At 46.8% G+C, this 20,989-nt stretch overlaps 6 protein-coding genes across 6 annotated transcripts; 2 read left to right on the forward strand and 4 right to left on the reverse strand.

Annotated features, from left to right (window-relative positions):
* Position 1: 1 nt before the first annotated feature.
* HD556DRAFT_1427309 (NMDA receptor-regulated protein 1-domain-containing protein) lies at positions 2 to 3,738 on the reverse strand. Its single transcript, XM_041304652.1, has 15 exons — positions 3,403 to 3,738; positions 3,154 to 3,347; positions 2,896 to 3,099; positions 2,678 to 2,840; positions 2,462 to 2,620; positions 1,823 to 2,412; positions 1,635 to 1,763; positions 1,502 to 1,581; positions 1,377 to 1,446; positions 1,272 to 1,326; positions 1,121 to 1,222; positions 863 to 1,054; positions 709 to 807; positions 418 to 662; positions 2 to 366 (listed from the first exon to the last, which is right to left on the reverse strand). The coding sequence occupies exons 1-15, from the start codon at positions 3,533 to 3,535 to the stop codon at positions 172 to 174; spliced, it is 2,610 nt and encodes an 869-aa protein (XP_041152068.1). The 5' UTR covers positions 3,536 to 3,738; the 3' UTR covers positions 2 to 171.
* HD556DRAFT_1427320 (armadillo-type protein) lies at positions 3,739 to 8,848 on the reverse strand. The gene is made up of 22 exons (XM_041304653.1): positions 8,132 to 8,848; positions 7,634 to 8,075; positions 7,437 to 7,585; positions 7,324 to 7,388; positions 7,187 to 7,273; positions 6,907 to 7,138; positions 6,782 to 6,851; positions 6,598 to 6,731; positions 6,227 to 6,546; positions 6,056 to 6,176; positions 5,837 to 6,004; positions 5,565 to 5,773; positions 5,385 to 5,505; positions 5,204 to 5,338; positions 5,112 to 5,154; positions 4,950 to 5,055; positions 4,775 to 4,889; positions 4,576 to 4,722; positions 4,436 to 4,522; positions 4,293 to 4,381; positions 4,022 to 4,241; positions 3,739 to 3,967 (listed from the first exon to the last, which is right to left on the reverse strand). Exons 1-22 carry the CDS (start codon positions 8,750 to 8,752, stop codon positions 3,914 to 3,916), a joined length of 3,735 nt encoding a protein of 1,244 aa, XP_041152069.1. The 5' UTR covers positions 8,753 to 8,848; the 3' UTR covers positions 3,739 to 3,913.
* A 2,111-nt stretch (positions 8,849 to 10,959) lies between these two features.
* On the forward strand, positions 10,960 to 12,763 carry HD556DRAFT_211122 (uncharacterized protein). Its single transcript, XM_041309911.1, has 12 exons — positions 10,960 to 11,292; positions 11,349 to 11,381; positions 11,441 to 11,460; positions 11,513 to 11,527; positions 11,574 to 11,612; positions 11,672 to 11,700; positions 11,762 to 11,775; positions 11,825 to 11,857; positions 12,032 to 12,091; positions 12,143 to 12,277; positions 12,336 to 12,668; positions 12,724 to 12,763. Exons 1-11 carry the CDS (start codon positions 11,220 to 11,222, stop codon positions 12,563 to 12,565), a joined length of 681 nt encoding a protein of 226 aa, XP_041152070.1. The 5' UTR covers positions 10,960 to 11,219; the 3' UTR covers positions 12,566 to 12,668; positions 12,724 to 12,763.
* Positions 12,764 to 14,084: 1,321 nt separating this feature from the next.
* HD556DRAFT_211272 (actin) lies at positions 14,085 to 16,217 on the forward strand. The gene is made up of 10 exons (XM_041309913.1): positions 14,085 to 14,377; positions 14,442 to 14,478; positions 14,531 to 14,536; positions 14,593 to 14,620; positions 14,677 to 14,745; positions 14,796 to 15,392; positions 15,446 to 15,517; positions 15,566 to 15,710; positions 15,766 to 15,904; positions 15,958 to 16,217. Exons 1-10 carry the CDS (start codon positions 14,354 to 14,356, stop codon positions 15,966 to 15,968), a joined length of 1,128 nt encoding a protein of 375 aa, XP_041152071.1. The 5' UTR covers positions 14,085 to 14,353; the 3' UTR covers positions 15,969 to 16,217.
* On the reverse strand, positions 16,058 to 16,855 carry HD556DRAFT_211231 (uncharacterized protein). Its single transcript, XM_041309912.1, has 3 exons — positions 16,753 to 16,855; positions 16,582 to 16,673; positions 16,058 to 16,513 (listed from the first exon to the last, which is right to left on the reverse strand). The coding sequence occupies exons 1-3, from the start codon at positions 16,800 to 16,802 to the stop codon at positions 16,368 to 16,370; spliced, it is 288 nt and encodes a 95-aa protein (XP_041152072.1). The 5' UTR covers positions 16,803 to 16,855; the 3' UTR covers positions 16,058 to 16,367.
* Positions 16,856 to 18,081: 1,226 nt separating this feature from the next.
* Positions 18,082 to 19,659, reverse strand: HD556DRAFT_1451623 (uncharacterized protein; the record flags this gene model as incomplete). Its single annotated transcript, XM_041307983.1, has 11 exons — positions 18,082 to 18,229; positions 18,279 to 18,316; positions 18,374 to 18,382; positions 18,440 to 18,482; positions 18,536 to 18,551; positions 18,602 to 18,745; positions 18,807 to 18,814; positions 18,865 to 18,944; positions 19,321 to 19,484; positions 19,542 to 19,576; positions 19,631 to 19,659. 11 exons carry the CDS (start codon positions 19,657 to 19,659, stop codon positions 18,082 to 18,084), a joined length of 714 nt encoding a protein of 237 aa, XP_041152073.1.
* Between the last annotated feature and the right edge of the window lie 1,330 nt (positions 19,660 to 20,989).

The following is a 20,989-nucleotide window of genomic DNA, read 5'->3' on the forward strand; positions in this document are numbered from 1 at the left end:
GAACAGATCGAAAGTGAGTCAACTCATCGTATATGAAACACTGTGTCTTTGGGCACACATCGAAACAACAGCTTCATGATGCTACTCTCAATGGAGCTTCCGAACGAGCTCAAAGTCTGGAGGTTTGGGTCTGAGATAAAGCAGCATTGTACGTAGGTGTGATATCTGTAATCATATAACAGTCTCAAGGGCCTCGCCATCAGCCGGAGACTCCCCCGACTCCGTGAAAGATTTCTGGAGAGCATCAATCTCCTCGTCGCTCCTGAACAGTGTGCTCAGCTCGAATCTGTCATTACACGCTATCCGGAACTCCTCAGCGCGTGGAGATTTCATTTCCTTCAAGTACGATAGCACTGCAAATGCAGCCTGCCCGCAGTATGTAAATGGCTCGTCCACATGGAAGGCGTGGACACGAACCTCGTGATCAAGTTGGACGGGCTCCTTCAGTACTGTGAATAGTATGGAGTCAACCTCGTCTTGCGGTGCTTTCAATATTTGTGCGACTTTAGCATGTGCTACAATAGCCATCGGCGATGAAGAATGTTTCTGGAGGTACTGAGAGTTGAACAACTCAAGGGAAACCTCTGCTGGAAGCAGTGATGCAATGGACTCAGCAAGTATTGGTCCGACCGGCGCGGGAATTGGCTCGGGCAACGACGAGACTGGGACTCCTGTCAGATAACAGCGCGAACTTGTAATCAATCTTACCAGTGTTCCTCAAATGTGCTATCCGCGAGTGCAAACCAGGGTGTTCTGAATCCAGCGAATGCGCGCGCGTGAGCATCCCAACAGCTTGCAGGTATTTCTCTGTTGTCGAATCAGGCATTTATCCCCTGGCTTCAGACTTTGACGCTCGACTTACTTCGTCGAATAGCGACATCATATATCGCAAAGCAAATGTCCATATTTTGTGGCACAAGCTCCGATAGGCCCGTCAAATATTTGTCTGCGCGTTCGAGGGGGTCCTCGGCCAAGACCAGTTTCAGGCCTTCTGGATCATCGTCTCTCGGACGGGGCGGTTCAAGGCCTCTGTCCTCGGGCTGGATGGCTGTGGCTGCGGAAAGAATGCGGCTGCGTAAAGAAGACAATGCGAAGGTTACAGAACGACGTGTTGATTCACCCTTTTTGCTGTTTGCACCGTCTGCTTCGGGCTGTCCCTTACGAGCAGCTTTTTTCGCCTTGTTGATGGCTTTCTTGGAGGAAACGTCTGAGCCGGTTGTTTCTAAATTTGATGATCAGCTGAGGATGATAAACTGCAACCCATTACTCGCCTGGAGGTTGAAGACTGGGGCCGAGAGTCGCGTCATCGTACAATGCAACCCATATCTTCAGAAACATAAGAAGATTGACTGTATATACGCATGCCAAAAACTCACTTGAACGGTAGCAACTGCTGCATGGATAAAGCCTGGATGTGACCGCACATTATCCTCCCATTTCAACATCCTGGAGAAGCATATTATCAGCCAATTAAATCAAACCTATGGCGTACAGTTCTGACTCAGTGTAAACATTGAGAATCGTTTTCCGTACAGAATACTGGTGGAATTCATACTGGTCTTCACGGAACGATTCGAAGACCTGCCGAGAGTCAAGCCTCCATGGCCAGACGATGACACAAACTAAGGGCTCACTTTCTGTATGACATAGTACTTCTTTAAAGCAAGGTTGAGTTTGCCAGCTCGTCGATATGAATCGCCCTGCTCGACAAGGTAATGCATTGCCTGCATCTCCTCCAAATCTGCCCCTGCAGGCGCCCCTCCCTAGGCTCAGAAATGGATGAACGACAAGAAGACATCTCCATGACATGTGACACACTCACCCTCGTGAATTTGGAGAATATAGTGTCTGCCTCATTAACCATGCCAGCTCTTAGCAAGTACTTGCCTGTTTTCGTGTTAATAAACCTATCCTGCCCATCCAACAGACGAGCATCGTTCATGGCCCTTGCAGCACCATGAGGATCACCCGCCCGTTTGAGCGCGCGGGCGCGTGTCATATATAGCTCTGGCAGTGTCGGAGTATGTACTATTGCAATGTCCAATATTTCCAAGGCCTGTTTGTGGCGCCCCAGATAGGAATGATGCTGTGCGAGGAGATACAGCGCCCACAAGTAGGTCGTTGGCTCAACAGAATCACCAGTTGAGGTAGCAAAGGTCGCACGAAGCTCTTCCACGATATCTTCGATTATTTGACGCTTGACCGAATCATTGTACAACGGCTTGAGGTCAGCAAAGAGGGATGGAATCCCTTTCGTGAGCCCGTTGGTCAGGTAGGGTTTGATGAGATCCTGAAATTCCTGTCCAGTAGCCACATGAAGAGCCAGGCGTCGCGGAGCGGTAGCAAACTGGACATTAGAGTAGTCGCGAAGCATCTCAAGCGCCTTTTCTCGATTTTCGTCCGTGACATTGGCTGGAAAACAGTTAATGTACCAGATGAAAGCGTCAAAAATGGCACTCACCAAGGTCGATGCCTTGATTAGCAAGGAACCCTTTGTAATACTCATAACCATCAGCATTTTGTGACAGAAGCCAGCGCCAAGTAGCATCTGCTCGTTCCGTCCAAGCGGTCTTTTTCTCGTCATCTGCATCACTCTCCTTCAGCTTTGCCAATAAACGAGCTGTAAAGAATGAGGTTATCTCAAGAATCTCAAAATATAAGCGACATGTAATCACACCTTTCATCTCCGTGCTCGCCATGCGATCCAGGACAGAGCCGCCCTTGGCCCTATCATGTGACTCGAGCATGTCGACCGCAGATTGGAAGTCGCCCATATCCTCTAGTATGCGAACGTGGTACATCAACAGCTCCGAGAATTCCACATTGGAAGTTCCTATGTTCTGCAGACACATTATATGTATGGGTGAGCAGATAGAATGATATGAACACACGTACCCGAAGAAACCCTTCAATATGTTCAAGAACTTGTTTCGCCTCATCGAGGTTTCCATTAAGCTGATATGCGACCGCGAGACCGACCCAGTGATGTCGGTTATAAGGCCGCAGGCGGAGGAGGTTATGACGTGTTTCTACCAGGCCTTCAAATTGACGCGTCTGCGTTTGAAGGACAGCAGTATCTCGCAGGATATTGAAATTGTCCTTCATTCAAGCACTGAGACATGCCATTACAAGTAAGTTACCAATCACACGCACCTTATCAAACTTCAACGCCTGGATATAAGACTTGAGTGCATCCTCGTATTTGTGTTCGCTCTTTTGGATGAGCGCCCAGACGTGCCAGCAGATATGAGAAGACAGGTCCTTGCGCATGCCCTCCTTGACGAGATTGATGCCCTCATCGCGTTGGCCAAGGTGCACCAGAATCAGACCCTTCATACACATTGTTTCTGCAGCACTGCGAATCAGCCATGGAGGTGCGAGCGTCAGTCCAGATTGACATACCACCATGTTCGGGATACTTTTTGAGTATTTGATCGGCTGTCTTTCTACCCTTGGAGAGCTGTCGGTTTTCATACTGGCTTAGAAGATCGGCAAATAGTTTCTTGTCCTTTTGTGCTAGAATAGGTGGTGCCATTTGCTGGTGGTGTCCAAGTCGCTAAAGGCCAGCCTGGAGGGTATATGAGGTTCAGGGACGAGGCTGTTGCTTTTGCCTCACGGTGACCGCGTGAGGAGTGCTTTGACGTTAGTTCAGAAGGCTTGTGTACTTGCTGTACGGAGAACGTTTGACTGCAATCAACCTTGTGGACCCGTGGAGGCACTCGTGCACCGTGAGATGGACCTCGGCAAGTTCGGCATGCACATTTCGAAGACACAGCTCTGGGGAGTAGATTACTCATGTGTAACACAGATTACGTTGTGGGGATGCACAGCAGTACACGACGAGTAAGCAAGATAGACAAAACTACAGCACAAAATCAATGGGCGTAAGTAAGCAAAGTAGACAATAAAAAAATCATGATTTTCTCGTGTGATTACCCTTCTTCTTCACCTGCTTACTGATTTTCCTCTGTGAGAGTAAGGTCAGACTCGACAGGGCGCAGTAACGAGAGGTCCAACACACTTTTGCACGCGTCCCTGCCTTACGACTTGGCTTACGATTTTGCTCCCCTTTTGTCTCGTTCGCTTCCTCCTCGTCGCTCTCTTGTCCACTAGACCCGTCTCCATGTTCCGAGCTCAGCTTGGTCGATGTGTCCTCCCTGTCATCTTGCTCTGAATCGTCCGAGGACGGCTCTTCCTCGGATTCAGACTGGTCACTGTGCCATCGAGCTGTCTTCGCACGTCTGAACCCGCCATCAGATACATTGGATAACTGTAAGATGGAGAACCCTCACTTGGTGCTCCCATTGGCCCTGTGCCGTGACGCCTTCCTTTTTGGAGGGGATTTGGAGTCTTTGGGTTCTCGAGGTTCACGCCGTTTTTCCTATCGTAGCAAATGATCAGGTGCACTCAACACCCCACTGCCCTAGAAGCTTACTTTGGAAGTTCCCACAGGCTTCTGTGTTTTGGAAGATTCCGAAAGCCAGGCCGATGTTTCCTCAGGAAGATAAACAGTCTTCAAGATCTAAAAAAGGCCACCAATCAGTTTTTGAACCAACCTATGCAAAAGGCCATGACCTTCGTGGCCGCCTCCGGATTTGGCAGTGCACGGAGAATATCCGAAGGTAGTTTTACCTTTCCCGGATAGCTCTGTAAACTCCAGGAACGTGCTTGCGCACGGGCCTTGATAAGTTCTTGCGTGAGCTCACTCATAGCGTAAAGATTCTAAAAGCAGCACCATCATCAATATCATAAACTTGATAGACAAAACACGAACCTCGCTATATGTATGCGACTGTCCATCACGAACAGTCTTCGCCTTCATAGCAAGGTGGTAAAGCAGGGACACATTATCAGAAGATGCTATTAAATCCAGATAAAAATCGATGTATCTATGTAAAATGTCAGTATATAGAGATGCCCCCTTGGATTTCACAGGTAACGCAGCGTACTTGGCCATTTCTTGCAAATTTTCATGTGCAGTCGAAAAATCAGGATGATGTGCGAGAAGATGAAGTAAGCGGATGAATATAATTTCGAACCAGTCGACTTTGGCAGCTAAGGAGAGGCAGGTCTGTCAATGACGCTCGAGATGCACTACTATCAGAACTCACTTGCGGATATGTTTCGTGATGCGTGTGTAACATAGGAGATAGCCTGCAACAGTATTAGACAGAGGTACGATAATACGCAGGACGTCACCAACTCGGTTCTTAACGTCCGCCTCAGGATCGTGCACAGTCAAAAAGGGTATGAGATTGTATCGCGGGGGAAGTTTGCGTGCAGTAAGGAGGGGGAAAAGCTTCATTAGGAATTCCATGCGAACATTATAGCATGGGTCCTGTACTAGATTAATTTGTGCAAATTGATCCATGACTCAAACCTACCTGCACGGTAATGGCTAGCGAGATGAAATTTGTGTTGATGGCAGTCGCGAACTTGTCTACTACAGACAGATGTAAAAGAGATATTGCAGCCTGTAACCGCATGCGTGACTTGACCTTCGGACTGTGAGCAACCAACCGTAAGTCAGTAAAGTGTGCCCTAATAAGATATGCAACACTGACTCGTCCGTTGCATCAGCTGAATACGAGCCAGCATGATCGAGCAGAGTTGACAACATCTTCAAGACGGGAGTGGCAACTTCAAGAGCTGTGTCTGTAGATGCATGCGCAAGACATCGATTGCGGCACACTTTGAGAGCTAATATTCGAGCGCGGAGCCTAGGTTGGACATCATCATCTTCCACCCAATCGGCATCTGAGTCCATCTCGTCCTATGGCATCACATATAAGCAAATTATCGTCTTTTGGGCCTACAGAATGATAGCACCACGCACAGGATCCGCTGGACTAGGTACCATGAGTAACTTCTTGACGAGAAATGCCATCAAGACATCGCTCTTACGCTCAAATGCATCGGGCGCTAACCGAGCAAATTGGGCAAGAACGGCGGTATGTGCAACAAGTAGATCGGGTTCTGCTGTTGACAACTTTCTCGCTATTGACTAGAAGACCTGTGATGAACGCTCAGTCAGAATCAAACCCGGAAAGCTCACCTCCACAGCTTCGGCACACAAATCGTCATGTTCCTTGGAGGCTACCAATATTCGGGCAGCGAACTTCGCCACACGAGCATTTGAACCCAAAACATAGCGCATTACACGCTCCAGCGTTCGTCTGTCCAACATGAAGCGTCATAACGAGCAGATGACCAAGGGACCACTCACTTATCGTTAACTGCTAACGCTTCATCGCTCTGTGAAACTGCTGCGAGTGCTTGCATACCTACTTCCACGAGCCGTGCGTTCTTTTCGTCCGCGATTGCTTTTGTCAGTTCGCTAGTATGGGGCTTGTACAGAGCAGGGCAATGTTTTGAGATGTACGTCAAGAGCGTCTGTGCATGCTTCGAGTCTGCTCTCTGCACACGCTTGATCAAGGTTGGAATAGATGACTGGTTAACTATGCGAAGCGTTGCCCGTCGAAGGAACACGGTCATAGTGCCTAAAATGGATTCCGAACTTGACTCAATCCGACGTAGGAACTCATTCTTCGTGCAGTGTAAGTACGAAGTCTAAATTTGAGCATAACAGATACTCACAGACGCTTTTACGAATCCTTTGAGATCTGTCTGGGTATCCAAGCATGTCTTCAGTAACTTGTAAGACCTGTTCTCGTTTGCCCTTGCAAATGCATGCAAGTCCTCTGCTGCTTTCTGAGGATCCCCAAATTGACCTGCAACAAGATCAAATACGCGGTGGCGAACATAAAGTAGCGATGCTTACGGGAAATGTGGCGAATGACGTTGTTGAGTCGCTGTTTGACAGTGTCCTCATCCTCGTCGATGACACCGCCCTAATCCAAGTGTAAGATAGAGGTCAGGTCCACTACAGCCAAGGCCAGAACTCACATTATGCTGTACACAACTTTGCAGATATAACTCGTACGGCGAGGGCCTACTACCCTTGAGCCCACTTAGGAGGAGCACAGCGTTAACCCCCCTATCGTCGAGGTAGCCCATTGTGTTCAATAGTCGATCGGTCCAAGCAACCTCATTTACATCAACGTTTTTTGATGTCGACGCCGAGGAACTAGAAGGGAGCGGGAATACGAAGTCTGCGATAACCTGCTCTGCTGCAAGCCTGTAAACAATGAAAACAAGAAATACAGCGGACAAGTATGAGTTGTACCTTGCCTCCTGTGTGGAGCTGGAGATGTGAAGAATCTCGTTGGGAATCCAGGAAAAGTGTCTGATCGCTGCTGAATCGTTGTTCTCGCTGTCGATGGGGTCAGGAGGCTTGATAACAATGAAGGAGCAAACCCATACATTTCTGGATATGCAGTACTGTAGAGTTTTCCGAGGCTATTGAGTGCCTCTACTCGCACTGAATTCTGGAATGTCGTTTAACTAAGCCACTAGAACGGATGAGCGTTACACACCTTTTTGTCCATGCCACGACCAGCGATAGAACGTAGTTGATCCTCGGAGACATAGTGCAATACAGTTTCATAGTCTAATTGCGAATACACTTTGCAAACCGCCGCACGCACTTTTTCGTCAGGATCTAGTAACTTGAGCCTCATTAGCTCTACTTGCATGTTAGCACAGATAATATGATGACGACGAGGAACCTCACCATCTACAGTTTCCCGGTGATCATGCAAATTCACCAAAAGACCCTTAGCGCTCTCTACAAGCTTCAACCGCACTGCCGCAGTCTTGTCGTTCTTCCGCATCAACCACACATTCCACGTTGTAGGGTATTTCTTAACAAGCTCTGCGCCACCCTTCTCTGAAAACATCTCACCGAGTGCTTGGGTGGCAATTAGACGCACTTGCACCTCCTCCACACGAAGCTCCTCTTCGAGTTGCGGAATAACGCTGTGCAACAAAGATGGACAGGACCTGCTTAGTTGCTTGACTAGTTCGTGTGCCTTCCGTATCTCCTCGAAGTTGGACTCGGAGTCTGATTCATGGGAGTGCGCGACGATGATGTCCGTAAAATATTGACAGACGTGCCGCTGGAGCTTGTCCGCGGTGGCATTACAAACTTGGACGGCAAGGCGGTATGCAGGTTGCTGAGTAAATGAAAGATAAGCGAAGGTAGGAGTGAAACGGGTGGTGTAATGATTACCGCGTCGTTGGCCATGAACTGCGCCATGATAGTCTCCAATACCTCGGACGGAAGCGCTTGACACTCGTCGATGAGCGCGACGAGGATATCGGCAATGAAAATTTCGATCTTCTTTGCAAGGTCTCGTCGTACAAGGCCGAAAAAGTCGCGAAATATGTCAACCATAAGCTCCTCGGCATGTGGTAGATCGCAGACGAGGACAACGCTCTTGACTGTCGATAGGGACTCAAGGAGGTGAAAGTATTCATTGTAGTATGATGCCTCTGCGCCCCTCAAGCCAGTTGATAGTTGTCTGAAAAAGAATTGGAAGATGTCCCTGAGCTCGGTATGGGTATAAGGGGCATCGGGCGCGTATAGCCTGAGTATGTCGGCGAGACAGCATGCTGCATAGGCCTTGACGCCTCTGTCTTTGTGTAGCAGAATGGATGTGTTTACGAGCTGGGTGCGGACGGCGGATAGTGAATTCACGTCGACGAGCTCCTGGTCGAGTTCGGCAAGTTCGGTGTGGAGAGCTTTGAGTTTCTTGAGGAGCGCGTCTGTTGCAAGGCCTTTTCCTACAATTTTTTCGTTGAAAGCAAGTCGCTTTGGTGCAGAGTTCCCTGCACGCGTCTGAGCCACCATTTGCTCGATGACAATGAGACTTGTTTCTTGTAACTTGAAAAGATGACAATCCGACTCATCTCAAAGTGCGACCTCGTGCTGGGACCAGCGTCCATTACGTAAGCGGCTGGATCCCGGCCTCAAGTCTCAGGTACATAGTGACTCGACTTACTACTAAAGGTTATTCCTACTCTTCAACAGGTTGAAGTCATGCTTTGCGCTGATCCGAGCACATGGGGTCTCTATGCAGATCGGAGTCAACTACAAAAGTCAACCAACGAGGCGAACGTGGGTGAACACTGCAAGTGATTAGCTTTCGATTGTGCATTTTGAACATCATATATGTACGGCATGAAGCGGTTCTTACTACGTGTAAGGCCATTCCTATTATTATCGCGGTGTAGTACTCGTGTACTCTCCGAGCTACTGCGACTACAGTGATGGCAGCATGTTGACACCGAGTTCGAGGCAAACGCCGACAAGGCGAAACATTCTGGACGACATGTATTGGCTTTGCCCAACCCCATGATGCGCTATTGAATTCTTCCACGTTCGTTATTCTATAACTGTCGGGTGTACTTTTGAATTCATCGGGAACCCAGGCTAGATACAGATATATGGACTTTCAAATTCGAAGGAACGGCTGCCTTATTTCAAGTTCTATTGATCAGGACCACTAGTGAGATAAGGATGGAGATGGCTTGACGAAGATAAGTTCTCCTCAGAACATTGTTCAATTAATCGGAGTTGCTGTTTCTTCCGGTCTTTTCGTCGCCAATGCAGTGTTAAACACCGTCGACTACCAGAACGCCGGGAGAACGTGCGATATTAATACTGGAATCGTTATTCTATCTGCGCATGACATAGCTCAGCAGCCTGTTAGGGCAAACTGGTCACCGAGTACTACTCGATTCTCTCGATCTCGATAAAGGGTATACTGCCACCAATCAAATATTCGGACTCGGAAGCATTCGGTCTATCCGTCTCTTGATCTACGCCCTGCACAGATATCTTCATTCTTTTCCAGCAAAGGAGATACATGGCACACATACGGTGCTGGTAGTCTTGACTTTAAGCTCAGCCACCTTAACATCAGAGGCCCTTCTGGTACGTCGTCATGTTGTTATCAGATGGTGGAAAGAGAAACCCTCGATGACATGAGGAATTAACAGGACGAACAGTACTGATGATATGCCGTCATACTGCATCCTCGATCCCTACTCTTGATCAAGATGCTAATGTATAGCACTTTCATGTAATCGGGCCTTACAACATCTGAACTTTATGACGGTACATCATTCAGGCAAGGGAAGTTTCCTTAATCATCGAAAGATGAAGAAAAAGCTCACATCGCCGGTCACCGGTCACCGGTCGTCGATATCTTCCATCTCCATCGGATTGACCAGCGTCGTTGTACGTTGAAGCTCTTCCTGGTCCAAGTGACATGAAGACGAACGAGAAGTGGGAATATCTTTGCCAGATTGTGGATGACCTTCACGCTGCATTCGACTGGATGTTCTTACATCTAAGTGCTGCTGGTGCCCCATTCATCTATTTGTTAGCAGGATTAGCCCAATGTAAATAAGATGTACAAACATGTCCCTCACAACTACTTCCAAAGGTTCCTCCAGTCTCGTGAAAATTGCCCTCACAAATCAGTCTTGCAAGAATCGACCCTTTTGGTGGGCATTACGTTGTATGCGATGTTTCTGGTTTCCTGATGCTTAGGCCGAAGTCAACAGCGAACTCAGCCTTTCAGAACAGCCTGCCTCTCAGCCGTCCGATGTCTCGCACCAGTTACCCAGATTCCTGTACATTATGATCCGTCTGGCACACTGGTGACCGCACTACTATGAAATTCAACAATACCTGCCGATCTTAGCAGCATGGTCTAAGTTCCGGATGCGACTGCAATAGCTGTAAGCTTGTTGTGTGAAGCATCGAGCACTTCCTCTAATACTCATAGCAAATGCAGGGGTTCACCGGCACCTCCGGGTTGAGAACATCTTTTCGCCGAGTCATTTACATCAGCTAATCGTCAGCTTCTTCAGTTAATATTAATAGACTCATATCAATTTGAAGGATGCCCTGAAGCGGCCTCACATGATAATTGATTCAGAAAGGTCCTGGACTTTGAAGGGAAAATGCCAAGGCGAATCTAGGCGAATACAGCCTAGCATACTGCATTTTCAAATCTCCAATGGCGAAGCAGCCGGCCACAACGCACAATCGCCTATCATACAATTGCGCCCATGTTTTTGACAGAAGTCAGGATTTGACATGCCATTGGCTTCTAACCCCACAGCTTTACTAGTAGGTGTGGGAACGCACAGGAACACAATCACCCATGGAGTTAATATTGGTTACTTTTTTATTTTGATTCATCAGCGGTCGCAAATTTGACAATGAGGCCGCATGGGCCCTGTCACTGAATGGTGGTATATCTGCAGCCTGAGGCCTGAGGAACGTCAGGTTCCCCAGTCCCAACATGACCCATGTCTCAAATGATCCTGCTTGGTGGCCGTACATAAAGTGGTGTTATATATTGAATTATTTTATAGGTTCGTGGAGAGTGAGGTGGATGGTGTCACTCGGGACTAATCTCGTTATCTTTTAGTTGCATCATCTACTGCAGTAGTATACGACTGGGGTGAGTGAGATCATGCTAATACCTTCTGCGGGGATTGTTGATATCGATATCTATTCAAGTATTGACATTTGCACGAGAGGTTAGTCAATTCTGTTTCCGACGTAGCTATCTCACCGAGATTACTTGAACAGTTCGAATTGGTCTGGGTGAGCAAATTGCTATTTCAGGAGTACAGCAGTTTATTCGCGGCAGAGGCGACGCTGGTCCTTCGTGACTGTTCTCTACGTTTGTGTACGTATCTTGTGCTATACGCGAGGTTGCCAAGTTGTGCTGACTTTAACATATGCTAGGTGCGCTGCATCGGAATACTATATTCTATGTACGTTTGCAATACTAACTAGATTACATTGCACTGTGCTAATGAGCCATTTCACAATCAGCGTCTACATAGTTGGTATGTGTCCAGTTAAATATGTCTGTTCCTTCTAACCAGTGGCATGCAGGGAATCTCCCGTTCTCGATTACAGATGTAGTGGGTGTTTTGCACCATGACCTGCCATTCCCAGTCAAGTACTAATGCACCCCTGCATTATGATAGGAGTGAGTGATGTTTTCGGCCGACTTGTTTTTTCAACGTAACGACTGTAATAGCTGTAAGTTTATCTGAAGCATCAAGTCCACCAGTGCGCATTGCTTACCGAGTTTTCTAGGCAATATCTTTTACTTCATGCAGGTATGGATACCTGTCGTCGTCAATGCCATGCTGGGCGGTGAGCGCTGGAAACTTGATTGATATTTATTTGACTGAAATGCCACGCAAGTCATCATGATGACTCGAATACATGCCATGTATCAGGGATCCAAGATCATGCTCGTCTTCCTCGGTGCAGTCTTATTGACATGCACGATCGCTACCGTGGTTATGACAGGAATAGGAAATATCAAAGCTTCAGCGGGTGAGTTTCGATTACGGATGAAAGCCTTGAGCACATAGGACTCATGCATGAATACCAGTGGATGTTGTCCTTTCTGGCAACCGTATGTGCCTGAGCCTCGGTGTCGCTGACACACTGAATCGGGAGATCTTCATACCCACCCTTCTATGGGAGGTTATTGCCTTGTTTCTCGCTGTCAGGATTTTTATCAAACATATCCGTGAACTGCAAAAATCAAGGACAGAATCGACCATCGGAGACTGTTTCACGGCGTTGATAAGAAGTCATGTGCCATATTTCGTAGGGTGAGCTTGGTACTTTGTAACCTATTATCTTGTTCCACTGAAGTTTTGCGTGTGCTAGCTTTGTCGCTGTGACTTGTTTCAACATCGGCACACTATCCCCCGCTTTGGTGCGCCGATCACATCTGCATCTGACCGCTTGCTGATCATCTATCAATTCCACAGGACCCAGTTACTGTGGGATCTGGTGTTTATTACGGCGTTTTCCAAATCGCCCAGTTCGTGCAGATGTTTGTGCTGGGACCACGTCTCGTCCTGAGCATTCGGGATTATCACGCTAAGCTGGTAGCCGATTGTGATGAAGGAACTGGCATGCCTACGATTGCTTTCCAGGAGCGCGGACACGTGTCAACCAGCGGTAGTGAGTAGCATGGGAAATGTGCAGGGAGTCAGAATTTGGACGATCATCGATTTGGGCAGATCAATGTCAAATTGCGCCAGAAGTGATCCATTTATACATGCACGGTTGTATTTCGTGTTTCGCAATAGATGTATATGAGCCGCAGGTCCATTTCTGGCCAACTGTGACAAGAAGTCTAACATACGAGCGTAATGCGACAGGTGTGACGGGCTCGGGAAGCTCCAGGAGTTTATCGTTACTTTGAAGAGAGTATCTCTTGGCAACAAGACCTCGTCGTCCGACTCGAATACACAAAGGGTCACTATGCATTCAGGACAAGGAAGTGCAGACATGGATGCGCCCACTGGGCATCACAAAATCGCACTACCAGATTTCCTCGCAACCTCGAGAAGTGATTGGATAGTGCGATCTCTAATGGTCAGATCTCGCAGCAAATCTGACGCAAAACATGGTAATCCTTGGCTAGCCTGTTTTTCTGTTACCGTTGTTAATAAACAAGATGAGCCAGGTGTATATTTCAATAAAGAGTACCTTCTTAGAGACTGCTCATGGAGCTACGTAGATGTGCTGGAATAATTTGAGATGAAGGTAAAGAAACAAAGATGCATCCATCGGACGAGCCAGGATCCTGCACTCTGGCGTATATTCTTTATACGCGCAGCCTCTTCTGACTCCTCGCTGCCACCCCGTAGCCTATTCCTCTTTCCTTGAGTTGTTGCTCGCTGAGCGGCTTCTTCACCTGCACAGTTTCGTAAGGCATGTCTCGTGAAAAGGACAGAGCATTGAGGTTCGCCGGCTTGGATTTCTTGATGGCGATAGGTTCGCTAGCCGACGGTGGCCCGTGGGGCGTGTCTTCAAAGCTTCTGGAGAGGATGAAAAGGCCTTTCCTATTTTTCGTAGAAAGCAAGTCGCTTGGGACAGGATTACCCAACGCCGCCGATCTACTAAACTCTTATGTAAAATTTACGTAATGTACATCAGTTAATCGGATTCTGATTCTGCTGCAGCCTGCAGGTTGATCAGTGCCAGCGATCGTGCTGTGATGCTCGTTCAAATGGACTAATTTATTTCTCTACGTATGATGCTACAGATTCTCTCTGTTTCAAGCTTTCAATGAGCTCCACAATATTGAATTAGATCTAAGTATTGCGGTGAAAACACGATGGTTATTGCGACCTTGAATTCAATTTTGAAGTGACTGACTCAAATGCGCCTCTCATACCTTCCCTAAGCTAGCTACTCCCTACTTCAACATTCCAACCGGCTTTCCGTCTGTATGCTGTCTAACATCCAATAAATTATCATGCATTGACCGGCGGCACAAGTACTGCCTTGTGTGGTCTGAGTTTGAAATGCACACTCCGCTTGTGATGCGCTCGTGCACTTCAACTTAGAACCTCCATCACCACCAGTCTACTACACAACTAATTCACCATGGAAGAAGAAGTAGCTGCCCTCGTATGTTCAATCCCATCGTAGCTATTGACCCCGTACAAAACGCTTAATTTCTTCGCGTTATCAGGTTATCGACAATGGATCCGGAATGTGCAAGGCTGGCTGTAAGTTTCTCTTCGATCTACGTGTTTCACCATCTGATAAGCATCCTCGCAGTTGCTGGTAATTCAAGGCCGTTTGTGGGGCTGTAATGGTACAAACTGATCGCATCTTATTAGGTGACGATGCTCCCCGCGCCGTCTTCCCGTAGGTTTTAGATCGTATATCGTCACTGGTGATCTAGCGCTCACACAAACTTGCAGCTCCATAGTTGGTCGCCCGCGTCACCAGGGTGTCATGGTCGGCATGGGTCAGAAGGACTCTTATGTTGGGTAAGCTTCGGCCATTTCATTTAGGCTTTCACCTAATTTAATCCACGTAGTGATGAGGCTCAGTCCAAACGTGGTATCTTGACCCTCAAGTACCCCATTGAGCACGGTATTGTTACGAACTGGGATGACATGGAGAAGATCTGGCATCACACATTCTATAATGAGCTTCGTGTGGCCCCGGAGGAGCACCCCGTCTTACTCACTGAGGCTCCCCTCAACCCTAAAGCTAACCGTGAAAAGATGACCCAAATCATGTTCGAGACATTTAATGCACCTGCATTCTATGTCGCCATTCAAGCCGTTTTGTCGTTGTACGCGTCTGGTCGTACCACCGGTATCGTCATGGACTCCGGTGACGGTGTCACCCACACGGTTCCTATCTACGAAGGTTTTGCTCTGCCTCATGCTATCCTTCGTCTCGACCTTGCTGGTCGTGATCTTACCGACTATTTGATCAAAAACTTGATTGAGCGCGGTTATTCATTCACGACGACTGCGGAGCGTGAAATCGTCCGTGACATCAAGGAGAAGTTGTGCTACGTCGCTCTCGATTTCGAACAGGAGATGCAGACTGCCGCTCAGTCATCAGCTCTTGAGAAGAGCTACGAGCTGCCTGATGGTCAAGTCATCACCATTGGAAACGAGCGGTAAGTCGATTTTACGCTGATTATTACATCGTCCTAACTTGTAAAATCACAAGGTTCCGTGCACCTGAAGCTCTCTTCCAGCCTGCATTCCTTGGTCTCGAAGCTGCCGGTATCCATGAGACTACGTAAGAGATCATTCACAAGAGACGCAGTGTGATTTACCCTCATTCTAGGTACAACTCCATCTTTAAGTGCGATCTTGATATTCGTCGCGACTTGTATGGTAATGTTGTGTTGTCGGGTGGTACTACCATGTTCCCTGGTATTGCCGACCGTATGCAGAAGGAGTTGACATCACTCTCGCCTTCGAGCATGAAGGTTCGTATCAACCTTTTTTGTGCAGTCATAATTCTCATTCGTCGCCACTTAATAGGTCAAGATCGTCGCTCCACCTGAACGGAAATACTCGGTCTGGATCGGTGGCTCCATCCTGGCTTCGCTGTCCACTTTCCAGAACTTGTGGTGTTCAAAGCAGGAGTACGATGAGTCAGGTCCTGGTATCGTTCATCGCAGTACGTGTCTCTCATTTTATAATTGTACTGGTTCTCATTTACTCCCGCGACAGAGTGCTTCTAAATGTAATGAGAGAAGTAACCGCGTGTACGATGTACTAGAATCACATTGCTATTCATTCCTAGTAACACAGATGTCAATCGCCGGAGGAGTTCTATTGGAAGATACGATACGTATTTGGAGAAATTTGTTTATCCGTTCTGCAGACAATAGTCAATTTCGTAATAAAAGTTATGAACCATGATTTGAATGACGTAGTTGGAAGACCGAACGCCTTGAACTTTCAATAATTTGTAACTTATCCTACAACAAGCCGTAGTCTGGATCTCAGCAATCTATTTGACCGAACCCCTTTGCACAAAGCGGAAATGAACAGAAAGAATGCATGCATTGAAAGTGCCTAGACGACAAACGACAGCCTGAGTATTACCGTAACTTTGAGTATTACCGTAACTTTGGGTTTTATCGCTCCTTCTTGGTTTCTGATAGTTTCTTCTCCTCCGCTTCCTTGAACGATTGCTTGTCTTCCATCAAAGAAACGACGATGTAAGCGATGAGGACTACATTGGCTGCACATATGGCGGTGATTGCAGCATAATTGGAATTGCCTTGAAGAAGAAAAACATCAGTACACGAACTCGTGACTGCTGCATCCTGCAGTAGAGTCTAGACATACCAGACCAAACATATTTTTCTGTGAGGAAGTATGACGAGATTGGTAGGATGGCGAGTGTTGCAGCGAAAAAGAGGAGTTTCATGAGCGCCGCCCTTTGACATCACCAATAGGATTTCGGGATACGACAGACGAGTGAGTGATGTTTTCATCTGATATTTTATGAAGACAAACCTGGAGGCTGCCTGCTCTGAGGCCTTTGCTGGGGTAACCTGATCACTCATACCCAGTTGAAAATGGATTATAATTAAGTGGTATTACAGAGTTTATGAATATCCTGCGCTCACATAAGCTCTGAGTCAGGTGCGAATGTACGTAGTCACGTGCATTTCTACCCAACTCTGTAATAATTGAAAGCGTTTAATATCTCAATGTTTGACGTCTGACTCCCACTGGGCCCTGGCAAACCGACGTAGTCTCCCGTGGACCGTAGTCTGACCATACAGAACGAATATAGCTGTTCTCTCTTTATTATGAGTCTGACGTGGTCCGTGAAAGATACCAAGGTTCTTGCAAAGCTCGGCAATTTCACTCTTCCGGCCATTCCATTATATTCGACCTAGTTTCCTCACTGGTTCTGTGCCGAGTTTGATTTTTTAGCAGACTCATACTCTCTGGTAAGCTTTTTGTTGTTTTTATTACTCTCACCGCTTATATGGAGAGAGTAGGTGTCAGTGCGCCCTCTCGCACCTTCTTGCACTTCTTCTCGTGTCCTCCTTGTACCAACCTTGTACCTCCTGCACATTCCCGCAGCCTACCGGCCCTTCCTACACCCCTTTTCCACGTCCGAAACTACCTTACAGCCCATACCCTCAGGTAAGTCCTTTGTTCTTTTTTGCTCATAACATTTGCAGTAGAAATATAACCTACTTGCCCTTGTGATCTTGCAACTTTCCCCCAACTTCCTGTCCCCTCTTGCCAGTTTGATCACCTGGGTATCCTCTGATTACTTTCGTATCTGTGACCTCCAACCAGCCCTCTCAGTCCCTTCCTCCCCTACTATATCCATATAGTTCATAGCTGATGGGTATGGCACTCGTTCTACAATCTTTTCATGCTTGCTTGAAATTTCTAGTAAGTACTACGTATGGTGCTCTATAAGGCTATGTGTATTGAAGGTGCCACTATGAAACTATAGGATCATTCTGAATGCACATTGCGAAGATAGCATGCAATTTGATTCAAACGGCTCGCCTAAATTCAATTCTAAGCAGTCTTGCATTTCCTGCAACCCTGCTTTTCTGTACGATACTTATGTCGTTTCATTGCGCAGTAATACTGTTATATACAGGGATTAATCTCAGCAATCTAAGTTACGAAGCTAATCGTACTTGTGTGCATGGCTAGTATCGCAACATACTCAATATGTTAACACACATCAAACTAGTAATCCAAAACGAACTGTACATCCAATCATGCTAAAGGATACTGCGATCCTCGCATAAGGAAAATAAGAATCCTCTGCAACTTGACATCCAAAAAGAACAGAATCCAATACTAGCCCTACCAATGGTGAGAGGAAATAGCCGACTGAACGTTGACCCGGGTGGTAAGGAAATCGCTGTTATCCCGAACGGTGGTGGATAAAATACCGGTGTCCATGGATTCGTGCAGGTTAAGCACCAGTCGAGAGATGAGAGTAGCGGACATGCTAGAGGCAATGAATGAGAGCGATCTGTATTTATCGTACCATCACTCACGAGCTAGTAAATGTAGCAAGACTGCCTCTGGTGTTAACCTTGGCATTCGTTAGTAAATAGTCGACTAAATATAAGATGCAGGTTCATATGCTCACTGAACCAGACTGATTGATTCAAACTGTGAGCGCTTTAACTCCATTAATATACATCCGTTGACTCACGTAGTACGTCAGGATGTTCGGTATATTGATCAGTGTCATCGCTCTGAAGGCATGTGGATCAGATCCACTCGAACTACGATCTCGCCAGCGCCTTACCCGAAATACATTGCGCCTGCGTTAGGTTGATTCAGCATTTCAATATAAGCACAACAAAAGACTTACCGTCGTGAAATACGATATTGATGACATTGGTCCTGGTAAACAGAGACAACCGCAACAAGCCTCTAGTTTTGCAAATTCTGTACACTGTGAGAATGAAAATGAGTAATTCAAAGATAAACAGGGCCACCCATGCCAGTCCAACACCTGCAATTGGATAAAGTCATGACATCAGATCGCATGGAAACGGGTTTTACGAATCACTAACGGGCGGCTCTGCAACGATTTTTGAGCAAACGCACAGAACAGTGACGAAAACAACGTACATTTCTGCTGTATATGTTTCATAGCAGCCAACTCCTGGATAAATGGTCGCATTGCTTGAGAAATGTCCAAAGGTTCCCGCCTAGAAAGGATCAGCGGATGCCCGGGTCCAGACGTCTACGTGAATACATACACAAGCTAATACCACAAGAATAAAGCCGATAATTATCATCCAGATAAGTAAACGCTTGCTACAACCGTAGAGAGCATAAATGCGAATGGCCAATGTGACTCCATGGGAATTTTAGTATGCGTACTTCCCGCAATAAACTTCCTACTCACGACAAACAATGATTCCTTGGGAAAGAAAGAACAGTTGTCTGCATAACGTGTATTTCACACAACTAAGCCTCCGTTGAGCAAAATGGCGAATATGCAAAGAACAAGAAATGAAACCTCTGTGGAATTGAATTCTGTGAGCCTGGCGGTTCGGTATATGCATAATGAAATCAGCGAACCTCATCTGACAAGGGCAAGAAATCGATGCATAAGGCAAATATATTGCCGAGCAGAGCGATATAGCGATTGACAAGAAACAACTTCGAAGACAGCGCCTTCGGACGACGCCAAATAAAAGCGATTTCTTCTGGGAGGGTCGCGATATGGTCGTATATCAGGATACCTAGAATATTTTGTCATCGCTCGACGCTCGGAGATCAACGATAAGATGTCCTAATACTGTTTGCCACGAGAACGGCGTACAAGTGGATCCACCTGGTAAATCGAAAGGATCAGGATGCACGATGCATCTATGCAAGCACTACTCACAACTGCTGTGATTCAGTAATGTCTGACATTCCAATAAGGTGAATATAACGGAGTGAGGGTGTTAAAAACACCCATCCTGTGGCACAATATTTTAAGTATCAAATTACATAGTGACGTGACGTAGCAATGTTAACATGTCTTCCAGTGCGGGATATAAATCAGGTGCTACGTTGTTTGCAAGACGGGATATGATTGATCGATTCGTGGTACCTGTAGTATTAACACAATGACATGCAAACGGAAGCTGCTGTCAATCCTTGTCAATCCCTGTGTCATTTCTTACTGAAACACGTCGATAATGATCTGATATGGTTGATCATGCAAAGCGGTTGATCATGGCCACCATGGCAATCAGAGGGACTCCATCCGAAATGGCGAAGAAGGAACCGAATATGTGGCAGGTTGCAACAGGAGGACAATATGGCGCTGCAAGACCAGTTTTTATATACAACAATGGCTGTCATATTCACGTGAACCTACAGGGAAAATCATATGGTTGCAGGTAGCACAGCACGTTTGGACGACAGTGGGTGACTTCCTATAGCGTTTAGAATAGTACTCGATTTAGAGTATCGTCTCGCACCTTGTCGCAATTTAGAAATGCTTTCCAAAGCGCAGACTAATTGCACCTAGATTGAAATGTACAGTGTTGCAACGTTGAACGTTGAACGTTAACGTTGAGTGTAAGCAACAATTACAACATATTAGTCACGGTGATTGAAAGGCTCGCGTACTAGTTTGAAACACATCCAGGAGGATACTTAGCCCCCATATCATTACAAATCACGTTCAATTGACGCGTCGGCACGAGGACAACGTTATAAATGCTGCCGTGTTTCATGAGAACGTTACAGTTGAATGCATTAATGAACGCTCGAGCACTCGCCTTGCCAGGGAACCTCGTCATACAGGCACAAAATTCAGGACTGCGATCAGGGCCATCAGGCCACCACAAAACCTGATCGGCTGGCACCCTCGAAACAGCCGCAGAGACCATAATCAAGAAGGAACAACGTACTACCGTAGTAACTGTGACAGAGGCCGAGGATGGTCAGGAGCAGCATAGTTCATAAAATCGGTCCTTCAAGCTTTCCAGTTCCATTGCGCTCCCATTCACCAAGTTGACTATCACATCACCTGAAGTGAGGTCTCTCCGTCAATAACGCTAGAAGGATAGATGCAATCCTCAAACGATGGTTCTCTACAGATCACACTAAACGACCTCTGCGAAAGCACTATAATACTACACTTTCTCACCTACCGTTCGTCCTCGGAACTCTCTCGTCCCCATTTTCATTTCCCCACCCTTCTCTCCCTTCTTTTATCGCACCTGATTCAAGTTCCTCGCTCTCCTCAAAT

This window comes from Suillus plorans (assembly GCF_016647745.1).
Source record: "Suillus plorans strain S12 chromosome Unknown HD556scaffold_137, whole genome shotgun sequence".
Taxonomy (NCBI): domain Eukaryota; kingdom Fungi; phylum Basidiomycota; class Agaricomycetes; order Boletales; family Suillaceae; genus Suillus; species Suillus plorans.

Excerpts from the sequence above, each read along its gene's own strand:
- HD556DRAFT_211122 (XM_041309911.1), top strand. The coding sequence starts at position 11,220 with ATGACCCATGTCTCAAATGATCCTGCTTGGTGGCCGTACATAAAGTGG. Across the intron at positions 11,293-11,348 it reads TATATTGAATTATTTTATAG|TTGCATCATCTACTGCAGTA; the intron begins GTTCGTGGAGAG and ends GTTATCTTTTAG. Across the intron at positions 11,613-11,671 it reads TGACTGTTCTCTACGTTTGT|GTGCGCTGCATCGGAATACT; the intron begins GTACGTATCTTG and ends AACATATGCTAG.
- HD556DRAFT_1427309 (XM_041304652.1), bottom strand. The coding sequence starts at position 3,535 with ATGGCACCACCTATTCTAGCACAAAAGGACAAGAAACTATTTGCCGAT. Across the intron at positions 3,348-3,402 it reads AAAGTATCCCGAACATGGTG|AAACAATGTGTATGAAGGGT; the intron begins GTATGTCAATCT and ends GCAGTGCTGCAG. Across the intron at positions 367-417 it reads CCGTCCAACTTGATCACGAG|GCTGCATTTGCAGTGCTATC; the intron begins GTTCGTGTCCAC and ends TACTGCGGGCAG.
- HD556DRAFT_1427320 (XM_041304653.1), bottom strand. The coding sequence starts at position 8,752 with ATGGTGGCTCAGACGCGTGCAGGGAACTCTGCACCAAAGCGACTTGCT. Across the intron at positions 6,005-6,055 it reads TGTGTGCCGAAGCTGTGGAG|TCAATAGCGAGAAAGTTGTC; the intron begins GTGAGCTTTCCG and ends CAGGTCTTCTAG. Across the intron at positions 4,242-4,292 it reads AGGGCCAATGGGAGCACCAA|ACGTGCGAAGACAGCTCGAT; the intron begins GTGAGGGTTCTC and ends TGGCGGGTTCAG.
- HD556DRAFT_211272 (XM_041309913.1), top strand. The coding sequence starts at position 14,354 with ATGGAAGAAGAAGTAGCTGCCCTC. Across the intron at positions 14,746-14,795 it reads CAGAAGGACTCTTATGTTGG|TGATGAGGCTCAGTCCAAAC; the intron begins GTAAGCTTCGGC and ends TAATCCACGTAG. Across the intron at positions 15,393-15,445 it reads ATCACCATTGGAAACGAGCG|GTTCCGTGCACCTGAAGCTC; the intron begins GTAAGTCGATTT and ends TAAAATCACAAG.
- HD556DRAFT_211231 (XM_041309912.1), bottom strand. The coding sequence starts at position 16,802 with ATGAGTGATCAGGTTACCCCAGCAAAGGCCTCAGAGCAGGCAGCCTCC. Across the intron at positions 16,674-16,752 it reads TCAGAGCAGGCAGCCTCCAG|GGCGGCGCTCATGAAACTCC; the intron begins GTTTGTCTTCAT and ends GTGATGTCAAAG. Across the intron at positions 16,514-16,581 it reads AGAAAAATATGTTTGGTCTG|GCAATTCCAATTATGCTGCA; the intron begins GTATGTCTAGAC and ends TTCTTCTTCAAG.